The 26,590-nt window shown below is 39.4% G+C and overlaps 1 protein-coding gene across 18 annotated transcripts in view; it reads right to left on the reverse strand.

Annotated features, from left to right (window-relative positions):
- TRIP12 (thyroid hormone receptor interactor 12) overlaps positions 1-26,590 on the reverse strand; it is a 138,151-nt gene that overhangs the window by 96,414 nt on the left and 15,147 nt on the right. For 16 of the 18 annotated variants that reach the window (XM_049888385.1, XM_049888383.1, XM_049888394.1 and 13 more), the window contains exon 2: positions 3,516-3,662. In XM_049888385.1, the coding sequence (XP_049744342.1) occupies positions 3,516-3,613 (98 nt within the window). In that variant the 5' untranslated portion in view covers positions 3,614-3,662. Of the gene's footprint in view, positions 1-3,515; positions 3,663-4,491; positions 4,964-26,590 lie in introns of those variants that run through there. The other 2 variants (XM_049888387.1, XM_049888399.1) reach the window with 2 other exon arrangements.

The raw sequence follows: 26,590 nt of genomic DNA on the forward strand, positions 1-26,590 counted from the left end.
TTAAAGCAATCTTAAGCAAAATTACTAATCACGTCTGAGTACAATCCCACCACTGCCATTGGTGAAAAACAGGAAAAAGCCAACGGTGTAATGAAAATGCCACTGCATGGTCGAGAGGTAGCCTACAAATACCTGTGCTAGAAGTAGAAATGGCTAGGAAGTATCCCTGAGAGCAAGCCAACAGAGAAGCAGTGAAGGGAGTGATTTCCTAAAGAAGAGAACAGAAAGAGGAAGAGATCAGCTACAGTCCAAAAAATTACAGAAGGAAGGGAAAGAGAAAAATAACAGAAGAGGAGCAAGATGCCTAGTTTATTTATGGACAGAGCGGAAGGACAGGTGGAAAAGAGGAGAGGGGGTAATCAGTGGAGACTGCTACATATATCCAAAAGGTTACATTTTCTTTTATCTTAAGGATGAACACTAACAACTCTTCTAGACAAGGTAAGTGACCTTGATTTGGGAGAAGGGTAGGGATAGTCACCTAAAGGAGGATATTTAAAGACAGTTTAAATCAAGTTTGGAAGAAAACCAAGTAGATCCAAAAGAAATGAATCCAGGAAACTCTAGGAAGAAAAACCTGCTACTTAAATTCTAAATGCAATTCTAAGCTTCAATTTTAAGTATTATAAGTATTTCATGCCCTCCTCAAAGTCCTCCATCATAGGCATCATATGGATCAAGTGGTTTGTGCATTAAAGGCAGTTTGGTGTAATGAAAAGAACCACTGGCTTTAGTCAGGAGGTCTAGAATCAAGTCCTGACTCAGTGGCATAAAGTTGATATACGTCTCAACATTTCTGAAGTAGGGATCACATACCTACCATGACAGTTCATGTGAGTTGCAATTGTAAAGAGTATTTATAGTTTTGCAAACTTAAAACGTTCCACTAATGCTGTTACCCACTGTTATTTATCATTATTGGTATCACTGTATCACTATGAATGCCTTATCAGGTCACGCTGACTGTATTTAGAAAACAAAAGCCATAATAACAGCATTTCACTTGGGAAAGCTGAGCAACAGGAGTCAGATGAAGAGAATTAAAAAAAAAGTTGTAATCACTCTCTCCCAATTAACACCAATCCTCTTCCAGAAAAATCACTGGAAAAGTTTTGTAGAGACTGGATAATTGCTGGTATGGCACGCTCTACAGTGGTTTGAAAAGACCGTCTGGGGTTTGATAAGAAGGCCTTCAAAGTCCCTTCCAGTCCTGAGAGTCTATCTTGAGCAAAAGAATCAAGCTATCTTTCTAAGAAAAAAACCACAGAAACCCAGTGCCACTGAGTCGACTCCAACTCATAGCGACCCTATAGGACAGAGTAGAACTGCCCCACAGAGTTTCCAAGGAGCGCCTGGCGGATTCGAACTGCCGACCCTTTGGTTAGCAGCTGTAGCACTTAATCACTACGCCACCAGGGTTAGAATAAAAAACAGTATGAAATTCAAGACCAGCAAAAATCCTTTCATTTGCATTCTGAGACAAACTAAGAATTTTTGGCTTAAGTTCTAAATTTCTATGTGCTGATCATAACTGTACTTACCCACATAAATATAAATAGGAAAAAATCTATATATTTAAAGTTATCACTAAACTCTGTGATAGCTATATAACAGATGATGAAGACTTTAACATCATGTTTTTAAGTGATTTTTAATGACATGGAAAATGACACATATGATGCCAGGTTTTTTTAAAAAGTGAACAGACTGAAATGGGTTGTATTATCAAAACATGAGGGAAAGTTAGGTAAAAGCTATGAGTATACTTTGCTTTATGTTCTCTGGTGTGTTTTCTGCCACTCCAAACACATTTAAAATTTTTAATCTTTTTTTTCACAACTGAGCAGAGTTGACTGGCTTACAGTGCATGAACTTTCCATCCACCAATCTTACCAACTTCCAGCTTTACCACCCATTAAGTTATTCCAACCAATGCATTTTAAACACTAGTATTCATCATTTCCATTTGTTTCCATTCATTTTTAAACAATGTATCATGTGATAAAATATTTAAATAATTGTACATAACACTGATACAGAGAAAAGATACTGGTGCTGATGAGACATCATAATTATTTAGAAGCAACGTGCCTTGCAAGAGCCAAAAGTGTTGGTCGGTTCACGTGCAAGGGTCCAAATTTAATTCGAAGATTAACATAAAATTGCAGTTGTTCAAAAGGTACGGGCCACTTATATGCACATATACAAATACATATGCAGTTGGAAAAAGACTAGGAAGAAATATGCTGACATTAATAGGGATGTGGAATTGGGACTTTTTCTTTATATTTTCCTGTATTTTTAAAATTCTTCCATAAAATGAGTATGTACCACTTTTATAACGGAGGGATTTTTTTTTTTTTTAATCAGCAGCATGAACAAAGTTAAGTGTGGCTGTTCCAGAGAACAATCTGAATGTAAAAAGGCAAATAATAATCCCAGAACAGGGCTGTACGGAGCACACCACTAAGAGCTCAGCTTAACATACTATAACATCGGAAGTGACACTGCGTGGACTCGGAAACCGAGGTTTTCTGGAAGACTTAACAAAGGATACAGAGCTATGCAATGGCAGATGCAGAACCTGCCTATAAAGCTGTCCCAGTCCAAAGTTTTTGTGCTTAACCACAAAAACAGCCTGGCCTCAACATAACCTAACTCTTTCAATGTATTTTTTATATTTGATATTTTCAAAATGTTTATAATTTACAAGGCAATACATTCACGTAGAGTACATAGTTATGCCTCATATCACTGCACCAGGTAATCATATTTGAATTACCACAAATCAAGCATGATCAACGTTAGTCCCTGGACTGAAGAACCATACCTTGCAAGTAGAAGTTAGAGAATGTTACACATAGATTGACAGTCCCTGGCTACCTCCCATCAGACCCTGGACTTTTTACATTTAAGAGGAGAAGGCATCTGATTCTTTACACTAGCTCACGGACAACTATCCAAATTAAAACACTAGCTGAACACCAGCTCACTGAAAAAGTGATGGGATAACTTATGTGCTAAGGAAGTCAGACTGCTTCACCATACTGTCAGCATCTGTATGTTGCCACAAAATATGATGAGAGAAAACTCAAAAGGTGGGTGTCAAAAATCAAGTTCTTAAGACAAAGGAAGGTTCCATTCGCTGAAATAAAATTAAGACAAAACACGCCTAAGGAAAGGCACAAATGTACTGCAGCAATGTTTAGGGAGGCGAAGAAGAGGAAGGTCAAACAAAACAGGACACACCATAGGCAAACAACCTTGAAATTACGTTTTGATAGTGTCAATGGTTGAGGACTGGCTGATTATTTTTTGAGCCTGGCATTTTTGGGGAATGATTTTAGGGAGCCCTCTGAGTTCCAGTTCTGCATTGGCTCAAAAATCGGGGGGGGGGGGGGGGAGGGAATTAACCCTCTCCAGTGAACCATTCAAGTTTTGGTCCTCCTAATGAGGTTTTAAAAAATATTTTCTTTTAGTCCCAATTCCTTTCCAAATCACTGTTAAATGCATACCTTCCTCCTATCGAGTCGTCTTGTGGTTGGGCCCCGGCAGTGTTCCTCTGTGAACGTCGCAGTGACCCCCCTGGATTGTTATTAGGCCGGTTGGACATTGGCACCTCTCTCTTGAAGGGACATACCCTTTCTAGACACTACCATTCACTGAAAGAAAAACAAACAATAAAACTTATTAGATGTACACAGTATGGCACAGAAAAGAAAACGGACATCAAAGACGATGGGGAAGTTGTATGCAAACAATTTGATTGACCTTAGCCAATGCGGTGCTTTCTTAATACACTGTGAAGACCACTTGATTAATGTGTTAAAATATTAGGAATATGCCAAATTCAAGGCATATGATCCACAACTCAGAACATAAAATTAACTTACATTTTCCACAGAGTAACCAGGAAATTCTCAACTCAAAAAAAAATACAGCACAGGGAAAAATATGTCTTTGTTTCCACACGTCTAGTATTATACAGAAAAGGCCACTGCACCTGAAGTCAAAAAACCTTGGCTTAAGTCCTGTGATAGGAACAGTATTAAAGAAGTTTGCCTTTGTACAAATCACCACCCCAAAGCCATAGAATATAAAATTCATGTCATGCCTATTTCACAGTCCTGCTGTGAATAACAAATGAAACAATACAAAGAAAACTGTAGTATCTTAATGGACAGATGAGGAAAAAGCAGCAAGTACGCAACTAAGCAAGGATCCCAGATATACTCGATTTCAACACCTGCTCTGCTGGCCACGTGACCCTGGATAAGAAAACAATCTCTAGATTTCATTTACCTCTTTTGTAAAACCAATAAAACCTACCTGAGTTGTAAGCAACAAGAAAATGTGATAGTACCTTGATCAATGTGAACTCTATATTTCTATATGTTTAATTATTGTACAGATAACATGCTGATACTCAAAACAAAGTACAGTAGTTTAACTGATAAAATAAGCCAATATTACAATCAGAGTAATACGTACAGCTAGTACAAATCAAATCTTTCACAAGTTTTTTTACGCCTCCGACTCCATGGAGAGTTCTTTACTTCTATTTACTACGGAGGAAAAAGAAGGAATGATCATATGATATTACGGAAACTGGTGCCCAAGAGAATGGCAATTTGACATTACTGAATTTTGTTTTAAGGGATTCCTGAATTACATGTTGATCCAATTCTGCAGACAAGGATTATTTCTTTCTGTCACAATTGCTCATATCGTCAATAAACTAAATACACAATGGTCAGAAAATTCAAATTACTCATGTAATTACCGTCAATTTTAGAAAAATGGGGGGATACTACGTAACCATTAAAAGACAAATCCACAGGTATTTGATATGGAAAGATCGCCCCAAGATACGTTAGGGGAAAACAGTACAAAACTGATTCATGTATGCATATAAAAAAGACTTCTAGTTATGTATATTGTTAACACATTGAAACCCAAGGGAAGAATTACTAAAACAGACTACGCTAACACTGACAGTCTTTGAGAAAGAAGACTTGAATTTGGAAATAAAGGAGTGATTTTTGTTGTCGCTGAAATTATTTTTGATTATTTACTTTTTAGTCAACAATTAGCAGGCTACTCTAGCACAGCAACTCTTAAGTGTAGATCTCTGGCTCTGCCACGTTGGAAATCAGACTCCAACATCAGCATGTTGTACTTCTCCGTGCTTCAGTCTATTCAAATGGGGTTAACAGAACTTGCCTCAGAGTTGTTTCGAAGATTAAATAAGAAAATCCACTTAAAGCACTTACAACGGTGCCAATCATATAACAAGGGCTCGGTGCATATTAACTGTTATTATTCTTCAATAAACATTGAGAAGAAGAAAAAGAATAATTGTGGTAAAAGAACATGTAACATGTTGGGGGAAAGTTCACCATAAAAACCACTGTCTACATACTGGTCTTAATTTCTAGCAATACAGTTTCAAAAGTGAATTTCTGGTTTAAAGAAAACACATACAATCGTGTTTTTAGTTAAAGGAGTATCACATCACTTAGGAAGCTATGTCAAATATAAATGCCTGGTCCCTTCCCGTACAGGCTGTAATTCTGAGGCGCAGAAATGGGAGTCACGTTTGAAAAGCACTCCCTGGGTTGTACTGCTCAACAGAACAATTACACTACATTAAAGAATTAAATAGCAGGCCAGTCTATTTTAGAATTCATCCACAAAGCTTTACTACTTCAAACACCACCTCAAAGCCATTTCCCTCAGAGCTTGAACAGTGTGGATACAAGAGAAAGGTATGCTACTGCTGTTCTCACTTTGAAAACCAAAGGATACTATTATTATACAGGGCTGGCACTTCTCACCTGCCCATTTCCTGTTATTAAATGCCTGCCCTACGTCATGGAGTGCTAAGTTATTCAAATGAATGTAAAGCACACTGGTTATTTTGACCTATATTCCCCCTAAAACAAAACAAACAAACCTGCTGCCCTCAAATCCATTCCGACTGATAGTGACCCTACAGACAGAGCAGAACTGCCCCACAGGGTTTCCAAGGAGCGGCTGGTAGAGCTGACCTTTTAGTTAGCAGCTGTAGCTCTTCACCACCGTGCCACCAGGGCTCTAAAGTAACCTTAATAATGCTCCCAACCAGCACCATTATCAGCCAGCAGCCCATTTGTGGGTAATTCTCGTGATTCAAGAGAGGAAGAGGAGCAAGTAAAAAGACCCTTGTATATAAAAGTGCTGCCTGCTTTTAAAGCACAAACTGATCTTTAAGGAAGGAGATCCGAATCTGCTGACCTTTGGAATTTCAATTTGCAGAAAGTAAATAACAGGTTAACTTGTGATGAATACAGGACCTCCCCCTGGGCCAGGTATCAACAAACCCAAAGAGAAGGAAGGGGCAATCAAGATGATGGAGTTCATTTCTTACATTATACTACTCTTCAAACCACGGTCAAACTTTCATTTCTGTGAAAGCGATCACCAAGATTTTTCATCGAAAACCTCTGACAATAAATCCTAAAGCACATAAATAAAAGAGATGACATGTATGTCTTCGAATTCAACAGAACGAAGATTAAAAGGCTGAGGGATTATCCTCAAGGCTGAAAACAAACCATGTTGACTGTTCACAGCTCAAAGTGTCTAATAAACTATTCATTTAACTGCATTTGAATTTTATGTGAAAAAAATTAGCTCTACAGGCAAGTTCTAAACAGGAAAAAGAGAACTGTATATTAAGCTATACTTACTTCTTTCTTAAAACTTTATAACAAGGACATTCCTTTAAGTAACTATAGGATGAGGCAGTTTTTCCCAGCCAAATGGCCAAAAGTATGGGAGATACCACAAAGGTTAGTATTTACACAGAATTCTCATCAATGCACGTCATTTGATGGACTGGAGAACAAGCTTCCAATTTAGTAACCAGGACCACAGTCCTGAGCAGCCCCAGAGCCAACTAATACGTTCACTCGTGTAATCGCTACTATTACCTATTTGACAGACAACTCTAAGAAGTGAATCAAAGCCGCACTATTTTCACAGTAGGTGACAGTTATCAGATTGGAAAAAAGCTAATAATAGTTATACCCCATACAGCATCGACAGAAAGTTTTCAGCTGTCAGAATTGGCATCTAAAGTGAATCCTTTTTGCCCAGTGTGTCCCCTCTAATTTTTTATGCACTCTGTTCACGTGTGGTCCTCCTGAGATTGGCTTAGCTTCAAATTATGAAGTTGGAGTTGGATAACAACAGTAATAAATACAATTTGCACAGCACTTTACCCATTTGTTTATCGTAGCAGCAAAACTTAAAATGTGCCAGTAGCCTTATACACCACTGTATTATTCCTATTTACAAATAAGGAAACTGAAGTGTTAATTACAAAACTAAGTAGCCTGCACGCAGCTTGTCAATAATGACAGCCGGATCTACAGACTGCAAGTAATGACATCCAGAGCTGCAAATCTGAACCACTACACACACTAGACCCAAGAAGGATACAAGTAGGTGTTAAAAGAAAACTGTGGCAAATTATAAACATACCAAGGACAGTATGAATTAAACAAATGCACAATAAGATGGAACAGAGGTCAGTTACCCTGGCTTATAAAAGCAGTCATTCTTGCTGAAGGATGGCAAGGGCTTCAAGTAAGTGTATCTTTAGAACAGGAATAAATAAACCTTGAAGCTTCTGATAAGTGCAAGGGATTGAGAGCTCCTGAGATACAAAAGCAAATAAAACAATCCTGCTCACAAGGAGTTTATTAATCTGTACGTACCACCCTACTAGACTACAAAAGAAAAATACTTAAGACTCAAATCCCACCTTTGCTACTTAATGACAGTAAGACGTCCAAGTCCCTTACCTTCACCTCAGTTCCCTTCTCCATAAAATTAAATACTATTACTTTAGGGTTTAAGTATTAGAGGCAATAAAAAGGCTCTCAGAACTGACACATGATAGCTGCCACTTAACGAGTGTCTATAAAGTACAATTAAATGGTGAATCTGAAAGAAAAGGTGGGGAGTTAATCCGTCCACCACCCTGAATAAGAAATGAGTTAGAGCAGAAAAACAAGGCAAGGTTTCTACATAACCACTGCGGACAGTTTATTATGACTAAAGAAGGTATGGTATATTCACGAGTCCACTTTTTCTAAACACTTAGTAGCTGAGTCTATTTTAGAATAGTACAGCATTAAAGCGAACAGAAATGTACTGCCTCTTTTCCAGTTAATCAGAAAAGTTTCTGTAGAGAAATTAGGAGAGTAAGAGTCACTGGAATGAAGAGAAAAGGGCTAAGTTATCTGAGAGTAAGGGGATCTGTCAGGTATTTAATTCAATTTGTTGCTGTGCGCTGTCGAATTGATTGTGGCTTATAGTGACCCTATATGACAGAGTATAACTGCTCCACAGGGTTTCCAAGGCTGTAATCTCTACAGGAGCCAACTGCCAGGTAGTCTTTTCTCCCACAGAGCAGCAGGTAGGTTTGAACCGCCAGCTTTTGGGTTAGCAGGTGAGTGCTTAGCCATTGCACCATGAGGGTTCCTTTTAATTCAATTTAGGGACATCAAAACCATTCAAGTATGATAATGGATTATTGTACAAAACATAAAAATGGTATTTTCAAATTAGATTTTTGTTAACACTCGAAAAAAATCCTTATGTGGGGAAAAAACAAGATTTAAAGTGAACAGAAAAATAAGAACCATTATGGGTAATGTTTATTCTGTTTACTATGTGCCCCCTGCCCCCCACAGGCAATGCATCTTTCCATTTACTCTGCATCTCAACCTTTTTACAGACACAGAACTGTGGCAGAGGAAGGCAAAGCAACCCAACAGGTGGCAGGATCAGCACTCAGACACAGGTCTGACCTAAAGTTTGTGCTCTTTATGACTATGCTCCTCAGCTGAACCTACAAAAAGTTACATTTACCTTTTTCAAAAGTCAAAACATTAGAGATCCATGACATTCCAAGCTGGGGAGGAGGGTAATGCAGAAGATTATGACCTTTCTTCATTCCCTTAATTTTTTTTTTTTTTTTAAGGGATTTAGCAGGTTAGAGGGCCAGTCACTGCTACTGTGGTTGTTAAAGACTGAAGTCACAAGATGGGCGTGAAAGAGTGCCAACAAGTTACACAGCTGGGACACTGTTCAGCAGGGCTGAAATATGGGCTCTGGGGAGGACTGGGACTGCAAACAAGTCTGACCTGCATCATGAAGGGTCTAAAACTAAAACATTTGGATGAAGATGTACAGATAAGGAGACAGACCAATTAGAAAGCTAACAACTAGACCTAAGGAAAGGTGAAGTCTGGTAACCATGGAAGGTAAAATGAAGAGATGCAGGTCAAAAGCACTGAGAGTATAGAGTCGATACAATGAGAAAGAAAAGTCTAGGACTACGGCTCTCAAACCTCAAAATGCATACGAATAGAAATACCAGTCTAAAATGCCTCTGACTTCATTTGGTCTGGTGACTACAGTTTCCTAAAACACATAAAGATGACGACTGTATGTTCTTTCAATGCCATATAAAACATTAACACGCTCACCTAAGAATTTAATTTTCTAGGAGAGAACATTATTGTTTAACTTTGCTTTTTACTATTAATTGGAGGTTACGACACTCAGGTTACATGCTAACTTACAGATTAGTATCTGGTAGAAATGCAAATACTTTTTATACAGTAGAATGCCCTGTAGGACATTAGCCATCACGCAATCTTACTCCAAAATTCCTTTTTAAATTGTGAATAAATATCCACTTCTCCAAAAGCTCTATGAACCGGCTTTACCCTAACAGGTTTCCCCTCATTAATTAGTGAGCTGAATTAAATCTTCACCATGTGTTTATTCTATACAGCCATCCCTCACTTACTGACATGGTGAAGTTCCAAAGACCAGATCATTATGCAAAAATGGAGGATGGTGACATTAGATCACAAAATGGAAAATGACTACATCATCACATAACTGCCAAATTACACCATTACATAACTGGCAAACTACTGAGAATCATAACCCAGCCAAACTGACACATAACCTTAAAAACCACAGCCAGCATTACTCTCACCTTGTACTTCAGTGTTCCTTACTGTCAAACACACACCATTAATGCAAAAAATAGATAGATTTTTTCACTATTGTCATAAATGTGAAATGTCAGATAATGAGACAGTTGGTAAGTGAAAAGTAGGTGTAGTTGTATGAGTTGTATTTTTAACTTTAGGAAAACATAAAAATAGATGGTGGTAGCATTACTGAATGTAGATATGGGCTAGAAAAAGAAAGTATAGTATTAATCATGTCAAAGTCTGAGTTTTACATAGGCTATTGAGGTAGAGCTACGGATGGAAATAAATATCTGGAATTAGGCAGGTAACGGGGTGTGTGGATAGGGGAAATTAAGGCGTGCAGGAGATGGGCGAAGCCAAAAAAGGAATTACAGCACAAGCCTTGGATGAGAAGAAAGGCAGATCAGTCCCTGAGGCAAAAGATGACAACTGGTAGCAAGGAAGTGCATGCCTCAAATAACAGGTGTGAGAAGAAAAAGGGAGAATGGAGATTTTCAAGAGTTAGTTAATGGAGAACAAGAAAAGCCACCACCAGTCTGTCAGTGGAGGCTCGTGTGTCACTACGATGTTGAACAGGTTTCAGCAGAGATTCCACACTAACAGAGTCTAGAAAGAAAAGTCTGGACATCTACTTCTGAAAATCAGCCATTGAAAGTCTTCTGGATCACAATGGTATAATCCACAACCAATTACGGGAATGGGCAACATTTTGTTCCGTTGTACACGGGGTCACCACGAGTTGGGATCTGCTAACCCTCAACGAGATGGACTGACACAGTGGCTGCAACTATGAGCTCAAGCATAGCAACGATTGTGAAGATGGCGTAGTCACTGTGAGTTAGAACCAATTTGATGGTACCTAACAACAGCAAAAAACAACAAGGAGGAAGCCCAGCAGCACCGGGAACCTAGATGAGAGAAGAAACCAAAATTTAATCATGCCAAACCACACCAGATGTGACCATTTCATTTCACATAAGATGAAATTCTCATGCTTAAGAGCATACACCTATTTAGGAACATAGCTTACGACTGAATCCAGGTCTCCTGAATGCCAGTGGCAAGTGTATTTTCCACTATGCCTTTCTATTCTGCACTGCAATGAACTGCTTAATATGACCCTTCTAGCCAGTCTTTGTGACTCACACACAATGACTGAGTGGGACTATACAAATACGGTATACGGAACCCTAAAGAAGGGACTGGTCAATTTTGCCATCCTGCTAGGCTTAAAATGAGCCATCCCGGAGGAGGGAGGAAGAGAACCTCACCATCACCAAGGAAGAAGAGCCAGGAGCAGAGCGTGTCCTTTGGACCCGAGACCCCTGTACTGAGAAGCTCCTGGAACCAGACCAAAACAGGGAGAGCTGTAACACATGAGTCCCACATGTGAGAAAGCTGAGCACCTTCAGGTGGGAGGCTTGCTGGTGGAACAGGGTGCCTCTGGGCACTCATCGGCAGAGCTAAAAGAGCTCTGTGATACTTGCAGAAGTCGAAGGGCCAGAAAGAGGCATGCCTGTCGCAGGGCTGTGAAGAGGCTGTCCTGATCATAGAACTGAATCCTGAGCATTCCTGAACCTGAATTGTAACCTTTCACTTCCCTAATAAACCCCATAATCATGAGTATTGTCTGTGAGTTCTGTGTGGCCACTGCAGTATATTATCGAACTCAGCAAAGTGGTAGAGAATGCCATGAAAGGGGCAGTTGGTATGAGAATTGGTTAAAAGGTTGGAGGGTGGAGGAATGTCTGACCTCTGCCTCACAGAAATCAGCCCTGGGCTGTTGATCTTTATTCTCCTTCCCTCCTTGAAGTTACAGCAGGTCAGATGGCCCGCCATGCCATATTTACAATTTCAAAACGTTAATCCAACCACTTTCTGGTTACTCATCTGGTGATATCTAGTCCATTTACAGAGTTGGAAATAGAATATAATCAACACACAATAGTCTGAACTCTGAATAATCTCTACGGGACACCTTCATTTACGTACCAAAAAACCAAACCCATTGGTGTCAAGCTGATTCCAACTCACAGAGACTAAAAAAAAAAAAAAATCGTTCAAGCATTGCCAACCAAGGCTGAACAACTAAATTCAGCACTGGGCACATTACTGACGCCAGCATCCATAATTTTACTACCGTAATATGCTTTGAAAGGTCACCTTATATGCCTCTGGCAACAGTCAATGAGACTAATTTTGGCATTATTTTCACGAAGTATATTTTTCTTTTGAGTATTAAGTGGGCATTTACATCTATACAATTCATGCTGCCACCTTCTTGGAAATTTCCTTTTTCTTGCTCAAGAGACCTTGAAATCAGTTGTCTCTGTTAACACATCAGCACAAAACAGAGACTCCAACGTTTCCCTGCATGAATCCAGCAAAATGAACAAAGGCTTAAATATTCAGAAGAAAACCCCACTTATAAAGAAAGCAGAGAAAAGCCAGCTACACCTTAAATCCTACATTCTGCAGAGTATTCACCAGGAACCACAGAATTTGTACCAAACGGAAGGAAAGAGTAAAGACCTCAGAGTTTTTAAAATAAATAAGTAAAAATGGTCTTGAAGATTCCTATCCAACGACCTTTTCCTTGAAAAATAGAACTGTGGAGTAAGGGAACTTGAGACGAAAGGACATCCTCCTAGGTGCCTTCTAGCAAGGCAGATGCAGCTACTGGAGAAGGAGGCACCATGCCATCTGTATTGAATCAAGTCAAAATAAATACCCTAGTAGAAAAGGGGAGTAATTCCAAAAATGACATCAGTTGGGCAAATACCATCACTAAACCACCACACAAAAAGGTGCGTCTACCAACATGATCTTCTGTTCAGTTCAAGGGAGGGACCTCCCAAAAATAAAATTGAGAATTAACTACTAGGCAGAGGAAGTCAGAAGAATTGGTGAAAAGATGTTCTGACACAAGTGAAGGAGACTAAACAAAGGGTTATGGTTATGAAAAGACACAAAAGAAAAATAAAAGTATTGCAGAATTTAAAAAACAGGTTATAAAAATGGAAGAAATAGGACAATCTTAGGAGTTTTAACTCTGAAATGAGAAGAAAAATGCTCTGTGTGCTAAAAAGGGAGCTACCGTAAAGATTTTGTTAAGCAAAAAAAAGGAGACACAGAATGCTGGACACTGTGATGTATCTGCATACATGTGCAATGAAATGTAAACCACCCTTAGATAATCAACAGGAGAGAAACAAAAAAGAAATGAAACAAACTATTTACATTAGTTACCATGGAAGAACAGGGCACCTCTGAGATCTTTCACATTTTCAACCATGTACCTACTTCCCTATTCAAAAAAAACTTTATACTATCACGCATGTAGTGATTTTAACTATACATGATGACTCTTAACCTACTGCCATCGAGTCAGGTCGATTCCAATTCATAGTGACCCTGTAGGACAGAGCAGAACTGCCCAGTGGGGTTTCCAAAGCAGATTGCCGCATTTTTCTCTAGCAGAGTGGCTGGTGCGTTCGAACCACCAACCTTTTGGTTAGCAGCTGAGTGCTTAAGCACTGTGCCACCAGGGCTCCTTATGATGACACTTAGTGGGTAAAAGTAATCAGAAAAATACACCAAAATATTAGCCATTTTTACAGGTTTTTTTTTTATTTCCATATTCTTCATCATGCAGTCTCATTACTAAAAAATGAAGAAAAACTCAAAAATTGTTTTAAGTATCTTAATGTTCATTTTTTAAAAGTTACTTTGTAATGCAATCTGTTTCCCAAAAAACTGAGTTGTTCACGCTTAAATACAAGCATAGAGAATGACATCCTCAATCAGCCGAGGACCTTGTATTCATCATTTGCACAAAAAGTCTATTCTGTTAAAACACTGTCAGTTGACTAGCAATCAGTTAAGCAAAAACCAATACAGCCCAGCTATTTCTAAAATATGAAGCAACTCACTCCCTAATATAAATCCAGTTTTAGCTCACAGAGTTTGTGTAACCCTTGAGAATTCTAGCTGCATTTAATTAATAAAGTATGCTTTTCTTCTTCGGGTCTCAAGGACTACAGACTAAGGCCAGCGCCTTTCAGCCAGTGTGCCAAAGATGGCTCACAGACCCAGTTTTAACAGGTCTGCAGTCCTGCTGGCTACATGACTGGCTAGCCAGTGGGGTAGTAGGTCAGCTTATCCCTAGCATTTTTAGTACATCCTCTTAAACATGTACTTTTATACCCATCCTGGAATGAAGAGACCCAAGAGAAAAGGGAATTGGACTACAGTCCCTAAAATCTGATTCAGCTCCAACTTTTATAACCCAACATCCATTATAGCTTTTCTTAAATGGAGATTTTTTTTTTTTTTTTTAATTTGCTCTTATAAAGGCCTAGTGCTACCTTAGTAATTCTTAAAAGGAAGATCTGTGGAGGGAAGGGGGGAAAGTGATTTGTAAATGTCTCTCTCTCCCTGAGCCCCCAAGGACAGACAGATGCCTCCTGAGTAAACCATTGTTACTGAAAGTAAAGTACAAAGTAGCCTGTAGATTACAGCAATGTGCCCTCCATGGACAAATACAATTTTATGTTTGGTAAATGGTCTTTAGAGCGTGTGAACATACATAGTAAGACAATACTGTCAGAACATTTTCAATTCACATCCTTCCGACTGCTATGAACTCCACCGTAATAATGAGATCACAGAGGCTGATTAACTCAGCTTGTCTTAGAAAGCGCAGGGCTGTCTTTCAACAATAAAAATATTTCAACATTGTGATGATCATGAATTGGTAACAATCTTTTCCAAAACATGGATCTGTAGCCCATCATCAAGTGTTAGAACCTGGGGAATTTTCAGGAAAGTCAGTCTGTGGTTAAACTCAGGGAGAACAAAGCTAAAGGATGTTTAAGTCAAAGTTGGGGAGAAAAGATACAGAGTGTTACTTTAGCACAAAGTAAATAAATAAATGTGCAGCGCCAGATTTCTGTTAAGATCACGTATGTCAGAGAAATTAAGTCTAAATTCACAAACAGTCTCAGAATTCTTTTCAAAGATTGAAAAGAAGAAAAACTCACCTTGACAATGCCATACTCTATGGAATCAATGCTCCACCATTTCTATAAAAAATAGCATTTCTACCAAAAACAAGCTCCGTAGGTGCTAATGACTGTCTCTACGCTGAGTCAGAACATTTATAAATTAAGAAAAATATTAAAGCTGTTGTTCCCAAATCTGAAAGTTTTTCCTGCCACAAATACAGATACATGGTCTCTCCCAGAACTCAACAGTCTATCTTTCAAAAGCCCCTACATTCTTCTAATATCAGCTAGGCTTGGGAACTGACACAAGTCTGTACCAATTTTTTGCTATCACTGCAAATCACCTTCTATTCCTTTGCAATCTTTACATGGTTCTCCCACATCCCATTATTCAAAGCTGCCATCATGCATAGTCTTAGAATCTAGAAATTCCACTTCTAAAAACTTCTAGGAATCTAGCCTTAAGAAATACTCTCCCAAGTCTGCCAGGATATATGTACTTGAAATGCTCACTGAAAGTGATACTGCCTCTGACACAGAGAAAGACCACTGGCTTGTTACATCCTTCAGGAAAAAAAAAAAAAGCTCACTTCAGTATGTCATGGTGGAAAAACTGGTGGTAACTCAAACGTTCTCAGTAGGAGAATGGTTAAATAAGTAGTTTATCGATTCTACGACATAATTAAAAAAAGAAAAGTTGCCATCAACATGATGGCCCCACGTGTTAGAGAACTGTGCTCTATAGGGTTTTCAATGGCTGATTTTTCAGAAGTAGGTAGCCAGGCCTTTCTTCCAAGGTACCTCCAGTGGGAACTGGAACCATCAACCTCTCAGTTAGTAGAAGAGTGTTAATCATTAGTAGAAGAGTGTTAATCATTTGCACCACCCAGGGACTCCATGACATACATGTTAGCTGCCATCGACACATTAGCTGCCATCGAGTCAGCTGACTCATGGTGACCTGAAAACCAAAAAACCCAAACCCGTTGCTGTTGAGTCAATTCCAACCCATGCAACTCTACAGGGGAGCAGAGAACTGTCCCACACGGTTTTCAAGGAGCACCTGGTAGATTCGAACTGCTAACTGAAAGGTTAGCAAGTGTAGCTCTTGACCACTATGCTACCAGGGTTTCCCATGGCAACCTTATGACATACTTAAACCAAAACCCAAGCCTGTTGCTGTCAAGTTGATTCTGACTCGTGGCAATCCCATGTGTGACAGAGCAGGATTTTCCTGGCAGTAATCTTTATGGCGGCAAATCATAAGAGATCATTAAAAACGAAGAGGTAGATCTGTACATGGGCTAATATCAGAGAGTAAGAAACACAAGTTGTAGAACATCAATGATTTGTTCAACAAATATTTGAGTTTCCTTGTGACAGGCATTGAGAGGCATAATCTTTGCCACCATGGAGTGCGCTCAATTGGAAAGACAGAAACTAAACAAGGAACCAAACTATTTGCACACTGTGGTTAAATGCCATAAAGGATGCCGTAGGGAACCACAGCAAAGAAAAATAGAAAGAGAGAGAAAAATAGCAAGTGGAAGGGAAAAGGCTGTTTTAGATTAAATCATTAGGTAATAACTCTCTGAGGGAACATTTTAAGCTGAGATCCAAAGAATGAGAGAAGCAGAAAAAAAAAATTTGTGTTTATTTGTAGAAAAAAGTCTGGCAATATACGCCAAGTGTCAATACTAGAGAAGAAAGTTAAGTGGTAAAGAACACTTATTTCTCGAGTCAGTTCCAATCCTAGCTGCACCATTTTAAACCATGTTAACTTCGAGAAATGTCTTGGCTAAGCGTTAGCTTCCTCATCTGTAAAATGGAGAAATAACAGCTATATCTCATTAAGTGATAGTTCCATTACCGAAGTATAAAACATTTAGAAAATCATAAGCTAAGTGCAAGGGGAAAAAAGAAGAGGAAAAGAGGAATTCTCTTTGAAGACACATAGTATCAACAAAATGCAAATTTGGACAACTGAGGGAATTCGAACAGTGACTAGTTATTTACAGATTTTAAAGAACTGATGAACCAGAAGTAAGCCTGGAGACTGCTACCCGCAAAGAGATCATCACCCACCAGAAAAGTTCAGGCTGATTTTCCCCACATTCCTTACCTTACACTTGACTCCACTAAAGTTCACCTGAAATCCTGTTTGTCTATTCAAGTTTTACAAAATCTTCTTGCCTTATATTCTGAATGTTTCGCATATTACGATTCTGAAAAGCTTTGTGGCATTTTGCGAACTTAGACATTTTACTACATGCTACAAGTGGGTACTTGTAACAGAAAACCACATTTCAACTGCCTTCCTCTACCCACTCCATTCCCATGGGTTCCTATGGAAGGTACCACATTCTACACCACAAACCACTCCCCATCGCCACATTGCTCACAAGTTAACTAAGGTTCAAAACTCTGCAAAAGGCCTATGATGGGCCAATCAGAGTCCTTCTCCCAAAGACTCCTTGGGTACCTAGACTGCAAAGTGTAAAGTCTGGCATCATAATAGCTGTGTTTACCAGAGCCACACCAGGAAGCAGGTTTTAGAGCAACAAAGAAGACAAACACGGAGTACCGGTAACAGGTAAGAGTATGTGAATTGGTAGTCTCCACTGTTCCTGAGGCCCGGCTGTCTCCATTCCATCTCTAAGGATACCATGAAATATACATCGGTTGGGAATCACAATTGCTCTAGCTAACCCAGTGTCCCATTCATGTTTGAAATTTTTTAAAAGTCCCAATTTATATTTTGTGCCTCCAAATTGAGATGGATGTCGTTTTAGACCTGACTCATTCGTGGAGGTTCAGTATTTTCCCAGTAACAAAGACAAACAAAAACTATTAAGCCATACTCTAATATTTCTACATAACACCAACATACAAGAACTTCTGGCATGTACCTCTCTCTTTAATCCTAACAACCTCAGGATTATAGCAAGAACAAGTATTACTCATATCAGAAGGAGAGACTCAAAGGAAACCCATCTATGTTCAAGTATCTAAGCTAAAAATCAGATTACAATTGACTCTCAGGCTGCTTTTCTCATACACTGACCTTTAAAAAAAAAAGAAATTCATACCAATCAAACCTGGTTTACACTGTCCCATTTGTACTATGTCACAGCACATACAGAGACCCTGGGGGTGAAGTGGGTAAGTGCTACGGCTGCTAACCAATGGGTCGCCAGTTCTAATCCACCAGGCACTCCCCGGAAACTCTATGCGGCAGCTCTACTCTATCCTATAGGGTCGCTAAGAGTCGGAATCCACTCAACGGCAATGGGTTTGGGTTTTTTTGTTTTTTTTTTTAAATAGTACCTATGACACAACGAGTAAGATTTTAACTCACAGTAAGGGAGCACATCACAAATGAACTGTCAATTCTAAAACTTAACCTAAAATCAAATAGGATCCCATGGGTATAAGGTTTCTTTTTGGAGTGATAAAAATTTTCTGAAATTAAATATTCGGAGTTACCCAACTCTGTAAATATATTGAAAACCACTGTACAAATGACTGTACTTTGTGGCACGTGAATCATATGAAAGAGCTGTTAAAAAAAATTCTCTTTCTCTAATGATGTTTCCTACCTTCAAAAAGTATTACATAAGAAGGAAAGCCTTAAATCCGCTGCTTGTAAGTCTTCAAATACGCCACAGATAAAGGGTGGTCTGTTGTTAGCTGCTGCTCAGCTGGCTCCAGTTAGTGGAACCCCACACGCGCAGAGTAAACCTGTTCCGTGGGCTTTTCAAGGCTGTGATATTTAGGGAGAGGACTGCCAGACGTGCCTCCTGAAAAGCCACTGGGTGGGTTCAAACCACCAACTTTTTGGGTAGTAATGGTGTGCTTAACCATTGTGAAGTGTGATATACCAGACCCATAATCCAAAAGTTACTGGGAGGTACTAGAAATCAACTGTCATTTTAAAAACAATCAATCGTTTTTTAAGAATGAAAAGACTCCTCATTATAGTGGAGTGCCTTTATAATGCAGTCGCTAAACCTGCCTGTAACGTGCTTTCCTTACTTTCACACCCCATCTTCCTATCCTCTATTTCAATAAGGTAACGACTTCTTCTTCTACCCCTGGTTAAAACCCATTACTGTCAAGTTGATTCCAACTCATGGTGACCCTACAGGGTACAGCAGAACTGCCCCATAGGGTTTCCAAGGAGCAGCTGGTGAATTTCAACTGCAGGCCTTTTGGATACCAGCCTGAACTCTTAATCACTGCGCCACCAGGGCTCCATAGAGTTGGCAGCTGTTAGGAAGTCGGCAACTTTTTTTTTTTGTCCCCAACACTGACATTAAATATAAAAAATATAAAATAAGAAATCAAATCAAAAGCAAAAGCTGATGGTCAGTATTTATACAGGAACTAACAGAAAATGATTCGCTTATACACCACAATTAACATTGGCTGTATTTAAGCATTGTAACTTGTGACCCAAAAGGAAGCACTAGTTTACCTTGTAACACAAGCTTTTAACAGAAGTGAAGCTAGGTTAAAGAATCGAGTACCTGAGGCTCGATATTTAAGATAAACATGTGGCCCTGAAAAAACCCATTCATTAAGGGATGCTTGAGTTCTAACTTTGCAAAAAGACATTGATAGGCCTTTTAAGCCAGAAATACTGCCGTGAGGAAACTTTAAAATCAAACTTGGTTAACTACCAAGTTAAAAACAAAAATCCAATTAATGACAGCAGCCAAACCAACTCTTTCAGCATTTTCATTAATCAGATCTACTAGAATTTTAAGTCAATGTATTTTACAAAAGAATGCTTTTTGAAGGGAAAAAGGATTGCCTTGAACTAAAATGAAGGGGAGGGGGTGTTGACTCCTGGGAGATTTAGATTAATATCATTAGATTACAGTTCTTCACAGGGAATTTTTTTTTTTTTATTCTATGCAGATAAAGAAAAAAATATCTCTGCTCCTGGCTTAAGGAGCTCTGGTGGTGCAGTGGTTACGAGCACGGCTGCTAACTGAGAGGTCAGCAGCTCAAACCCAGTCTGTAGGAGAAAGATGTGGCAGTCTGCTTCCTTAACGATTTCCGCCCTTGAAAACCCTGTGGGACAGTTGTATTCTGCCTTACAGGGTAGCTATGAGTCAGAATGGCCTCACTGACAATGGGTTTGGTTTGGGGTTTTGGCTCCTGGTTTACAAACTATCTGACAGATGCAGATGCCCACACTACAAGCACATGAAGGCTTACTCCTTTAACACAAACCATTTTACACCCACCCACTGAGGGGAAAAACTACCTCACTTGTGCAGCACTTCAGTGCAGAGATTTAAAAAGTTACCGACTGCCTAATCAGGGTAAGGCCGAAGAGGAAGTAGCTACTTTACTAGAGACTAGAAAGATGTGGTATGCATAGTAAGGAAAGCACTTATATCAGTTACACCTAGTGTTTTTCGGGGGGGGTGGTGAGGGGAAACCAAGGTCCAGTCTTATTAGTTGGTACAGGGCATGCCAGATCTTATTCAACTACTCATTACCAATCAGCCTACTTCACAGGTTTGTCACTGGCAGATAGGGATAAACAAAAAATTCCTATATTCTAGGGAAAAGGCAGACAAAGAACAAACAGTATTAGATACTGTTAAGTGCTCTGATGAAAATTAAGCAGTCAGGGGAGAAAGAATAAAAGAGGGGGGACAGCATTAGGGGAAGGTGAAACGTTCTCTATTCCACCTTTCTTCCCCACTGAAAGAATCCTGTGTCAGAAGGGGTACAACTCAGAGGAAAAGGGCTACTCCCCTAGCCCTAGGGGATGAGTCATGATTGGGCGAAAGCCAGTATTTTTTCAAACTGCAGGATTAGAGCCTTGAAATCAATTTAGAGCAGGGGTTCACAAGCAGGAGTTCATGAACTTGAATGGAAAATAATAATTTCAGTAGCCTCTAACTGATATGTAACAATGCCTTCTACTGGAATACTCAACAAACCACAGCAACATTGGCAGTACCTCTGTCTTTGCACCAACAGAAATCACAGATATTATATCACATTACAACTGCTGCAGACATCTCAAAATATCATTTACACACATCACTACTTTGAACTGCCGCTAGATCATGTTACTGAAAGTGCTAATAAAAAAACGTATTACAAGAAGTCGTCGGCTGCTACTTGACTTGTAAACTTTCACTTAAAGCACAACTAAAAAAAAAAAGAAAAAGAAAAGGACTAGGCTGCTAATCAAAAGGCCGGCATTTCGAATCCACCAGCTGCTCCTTGGTAACCCCATGCGGCAGTTCTACTCTGCCCTATAGGGTTGCTATGAGTCAGAATTGACTAGACAGCAACAGGCTTAGTTTATCTGACTCGACAGCAATGGGTTTAAAGTTCATGAGCCAGATTTCAATATTTTGCTATATCTGGTTTTTTGAATCCTATGTATTTATTTTATGCATTTAAAAATACTGTGCGCAGTAGTCCACAACTTAAACAGTACCAACCAGGACTTTTAAATGAAATGGAAAATGGCAGCACGCATGATTATTAACTATGGTTAGTGAAATCTGTCGTAGACTGAGGCAGATTTCTTACCATGAAATGCAAGTCAAAAGCCAGTATGAAAGCCAATGATCTAATCCTGACTTTGAACAAAATGCCATTACCAAACTCACTGCTGTTGAGTAGAACTGCCCCACAGGGTTTCCAAGGAGGGGCTGGTGGATTCAGACTGCCGATTTTTTGGTTAACAGGGATCCCCCTTCTTTTTTTTTCAGGGAGGGGTGGAGAGGCAGAGGAATGACACAGTCCTCACCAGGATGATGTATGGGGAGATATGCTAGGCTTCCTGTAGGAATACTTGTACCTTCTGGATTAAAAAAAAAAAAAAGACCCCATCTTTTCCTCCTTCCTGCCTTGAATGTGAACAGGATGACTTCTAAGCCGTGACAGCCATCTTGTGACCATGTGAATCAGAGGCTAAGAATGGCAGAATAAAGACAGAGAGCCTGGGTCCCTGCTGGAACCACATTTTAGCTGAACCCCGTTACGGGAGGAAAAATAAACCAAGTGAAAACGTTCCTATCAGATACAAGAATTTTTATGGACAGGGTAACCAACTGTTACACATTGAATTACGTCCCCCCCAAAAAATGTGTAGTAAATCCTAACTTTTATGCCTGTGGTTATAATCCCATTTGGGAATGGTTTGCCTTCGTTACATTAATGAGCCGGGATTAGTGTAGAGTATATCTTCAATCTGTTTTGAGATACAAAAGGGATTAAACAAGCAAGCAGAGGAGAGATACAGTAAGAGATGCCAAGACATACAGAGGTCTCCAAAGAACCAGGAAGCAGACGCTGAAGAGACAAGGGCCTTTCCTCCAAAGACAACAGAGACTTCCCCTAGAGCCAAACCAAAACCAAACCAAACCCAGTGCTGTGGAGTTGATTCCGGCTCACAGCAACCCTACAGGACAGAGTAGAACTGCCCCACAGGGTTTCCAAGGAGTGCCTGGCTGATTCGACCTGCCAACCCTTTGGTTAGCAGCTGTAGCACTTAACCACTACACTACCAGGGTTTCCCCTCTAAAGCCAGCTCTCTGAATTTGGATTTCCAGCCTCCTAAGTGTTTTTAAACTGTGAGAAAACAAATTTGTTTGTTAAAGCCATCTGCATGTGGTCATTTCTGTTATAGCAGCACTAGATAACCAAGATATCAAGTAAGACCTCTTTGAGGCTTAACGTCTATGACCTTGAACATGGGCAGATAACCACGTAAGATCTACATAAGCATTCCAGGCATCAGGGTCAGCAAGGAGAAACCAAGTAGGAGATGCTGTCAGAGGTGGGCAAGGTCCACACCATGTGAGACACGGTGTAAGCCACCAGGAGCCTTCCAACACCTCCCAGTGGACTGCCACAAGCACATGTACAAACCCTCACATGCGTAAGAACATTTCCCACGTCAATACAAAGGGTAACAGAGGAAGAGCCCTCCTTTAAAAAGTGAGCTTCCAAGATTTAGGTACAAATTGTTGCTTGAAACATTACCAATAGTTGTTAATTTAAAAAAATGATAAACACCTGGAAGTAACCTAAATCCAACAAGAGAAAGAGGATGGGATAATGACTAAATCAATTAGATAAAAAGCCAACATTAATTTAAATAACAAAGAGGAAAACACTCATGGCATACTATTATGAGAAACAACATAATATGAAACCATTTTTATTAAAAATGACTAGAAGAAAATTTTTACCAAACTGTTCATTAGGTTGTGACATCACGGATGATTCTTAATTTTTTTTTGTATTTTTCTGTATTCAAATTTTAGCTATTATTTTCAAAAACAACAAGTTTACAGCATCTAAAAAAAAAGTGGCCTTACTGACACCATCAACTAATACGAAAGGTGCTGAGAACTAATGTAGCTTTAATAATATATTTTGAGCTACCAGTTACAAGGAATACAAAGAGTCACTATATCAAAAAGGATCAGCTGACGTTCAACCATTTCAGGAGGCAGCAATGGTACTAAAGGAAGAAGTTCAAGTTGCACTGGAGGTGCTGATGAAAAACAAAGCTCCATGAACTGACAAAGTGCCAATTGAGAAGTTTCAACATATGGATGCAGTGCCGGAAATGTTCAGTCATCTATGCCAAGAAATTTGGAAGACAGCAACCTGGCAAACCTACTGGAAGGGATCCATATTTGTGCCTATTCCGAAGAAAGGTGACTACCAAATGCAGGAATTATCAAATAATATTATTAATATCACACACAAGTAAAATTTTGCTAAAGATAATCCAAAAGCAGCTGCAGCAGTGTATCAACAGAAAACTGCCAGAAGTTCAATCTGGATTCAGAAGAGGACATGGAACCAGGGATATCACTGCTGATGTCCTACGGATCCCGGCTGAAAGCAGAGAATATCAGAAAGATGTTTACCTGTGTTTTATTGACTATGCAAAGGCATACAACTGCGTGGATCATAACAAATTATGGGTAACATTGCGAAGAATGGGATTTCCAGGATACTTCATTGTGCTCATGAGGATCCTATACATGGATCAACAGTCAGTCGTTCCAACAGAACAAGGGGATGCTGCGTGGTTTAAAGTCAGGAAAGGTGAGTGTCAGGGTTGTATCCGTTCACCAAACCCAAAAAACCACTGCCATTGAGCCAATTCCGACTCATAGCGACCCTACAGGACAGCGTGGAACTGCCCCACAGAGTTTCCAAGGAGCGCTTGGTGGACTCGAACTGCCGGCCTTTCGGTTAGCAGCAGTAGCACTTAACCAGTACACCACCAGGGTTTCCATCCTTTCACCATACCTGCCTACTCAATCTGTATGCCGAGAAAATAGCCCCAGAAGCTGGACTATATAAATAATGGGGCATCAGGATTGGAGGAAGGCTCATTAACAACCTGTGTTACACAGATGACACAATCTTACTTGCTGAAAGTTAAGAGGACTTGAAGCACTTACTAAAGATCAAAGACCACAGCCTTCAGTATGGATTACACCTCAACATAAAGAAAACAAAAATCCTAACAACTGGACCCATAAGCAAAATAATAAACACAGAAAAGATTAAGCTGTCAAACATTTCATTTCACTGTGATCCACAATCAACACCAATGGAAGCAGCAGTCAAGAAGTCAAAAGATGCGAAAGACCTCTTTAAAGTGTTACAAATCAAAGATGTCACCCTGAGGACTACAGTGCACCTGACCAAAGCCATGGTGTTTTCGATCGCTTCACATGAATGGAAAAGCTGGATAATGAATAAGAATGACTGAAGAAGAACAGACACCTTTGAATTCTGGTGCTGTCGAAGAATACTGAATGTATCATGGACTGCCAAAAGAATGAACTAATCTGTTTTGGAAGAAGTACAACCAGAATGCTCCTTAAAAGCAAGGATGTCAAGACTTGGTCTCACAGACTTTGGACATGTTATCAGGAGGGATCAGTCCCTGGAGAAGGACATCATGCCTGGTAAAGTAGAGGGTCAGTGAAAAAGAGGAAGCCCCTTAATGAGATAGATGGACACACTGGCTGGAACAATGCGCCGAAGCACAGGGTTCCTATGAGGAGGAACTGACTCCACAGCACTTAACAAGAGTTATAAGCCAAACGACTCAAGCCTTTATCTATGAACTTATCTATTTATTTAATTCGCAATTCTAACCAAGTTCACTTTTGCATCTTAACTAATATTCAAGCCCATCAACTCAACAGGAGAGGGGGAACACACCCACTGTACAAAGTAAATCACGTAAGAACCAAACCATTAAGGAGTGTCCAACTGCCAGTGAGTACATTATGGCTCAGTATAATAAACAAAAGGAGCCCTGGTGGTACAGTGGTTAAAGCGGTTGGTTGCTAATGTAAGCACTCAAAACCAACAGTGGATCCATGGGAGAAAGGCGTGGCCGTCTGCTTCTGTTAAGAGTACAGCCTTGGAAACCCTACAGGGCAATTCTACTTGGTCCTATAGGGTTGCTGTGAGTTGGAAATCTACTCAATGGCAGTGGATTTTTGGTTCTGGTGTAATAAACTATTGCTCATTAACAGTGACCAAGAAGCAGGAATAAAACATTTAAGCACACCACCACGAAAAAGTGTGTCCATTGTACTGATATTTCAACAGGTTTCACTACATCTACTTCTTTAAAAAAAAAAAAAAAAATCCATTGATTAATTTATCCTCTTTCAATGAAAAAACCTGACCCTGAATCTGGGTAAAGGGAATATGAGGTGTTCCTTATACTATTTGAAACTGTTAAACTAAAAGCAGCCAAAGAGATTGTAATTAGCAGTAATAAAACATTTTAACCTAGATCAAATTTAGACAACACACCCCCCAAAAAACTTTTCAAAGCCATGAGTGTTAGTCCAGGAGTATTTTTCCTTTGTGCCTTTAAGTTTTGTATTAATTGTCCAGTAAATTTACTGAACACAAATTATAACATCTTACGAATAATAAATTCATTCTGCTAAAAGAACCTTTAGAATAAAAGCCACTATTAAAACTCCTTCTAGGATCCAAAATCCAAATGAGAGGAAATTATAATGCAGTAACCACTACTCTTTGATCACTGGATTTTACTCTTTGATCACTTAACTATGTCCCAGGCAGGGTGCTAATCCCATCACTTCCTCATTGAACTCAAGAGAGTCCTGTGAAGTATGTATTTTCTACAATTAACACATTAAGTTAATTGTACATAAACTTGCTCAAAGTCAAAACAACTAGAAAACCAGAACTCAAGTATGTCTTCACACTGAATCCATGAATACTCCAGGAAGGTACTAGATTACATGAGCATTAAGTCTCCTTTCAACCCTAAAACTGTACCATTCAAAGGAATTCTAAGATGATACAAGGGAAATCCATCTTCTTATGCCTGTTTTTGTAGACAGTCAATAAAGAAAAGGTAAATGAAAACGCTCCCTCTCAGAAATAATGGTTAACATTTGCTAACACATTTAACCCCCACGTGTCTGTCAGTTTGTTGTATTGTGGGGGCTTGTG

This window comes from Elephas maximus, chromosome 6 (assembly GCF_024166365.1).
Source record: "Elephas maximus indicus isolate mEleMax1 chromosome 6, mEleMax1 primary haplotype, whole genome shotgun sequence".
Lineage (NCBI taxonomy): Eukaryota > Metazoa > Chordata > Mammalia > Proboscidea > Elephantidae > Elephas > Elephas maximus.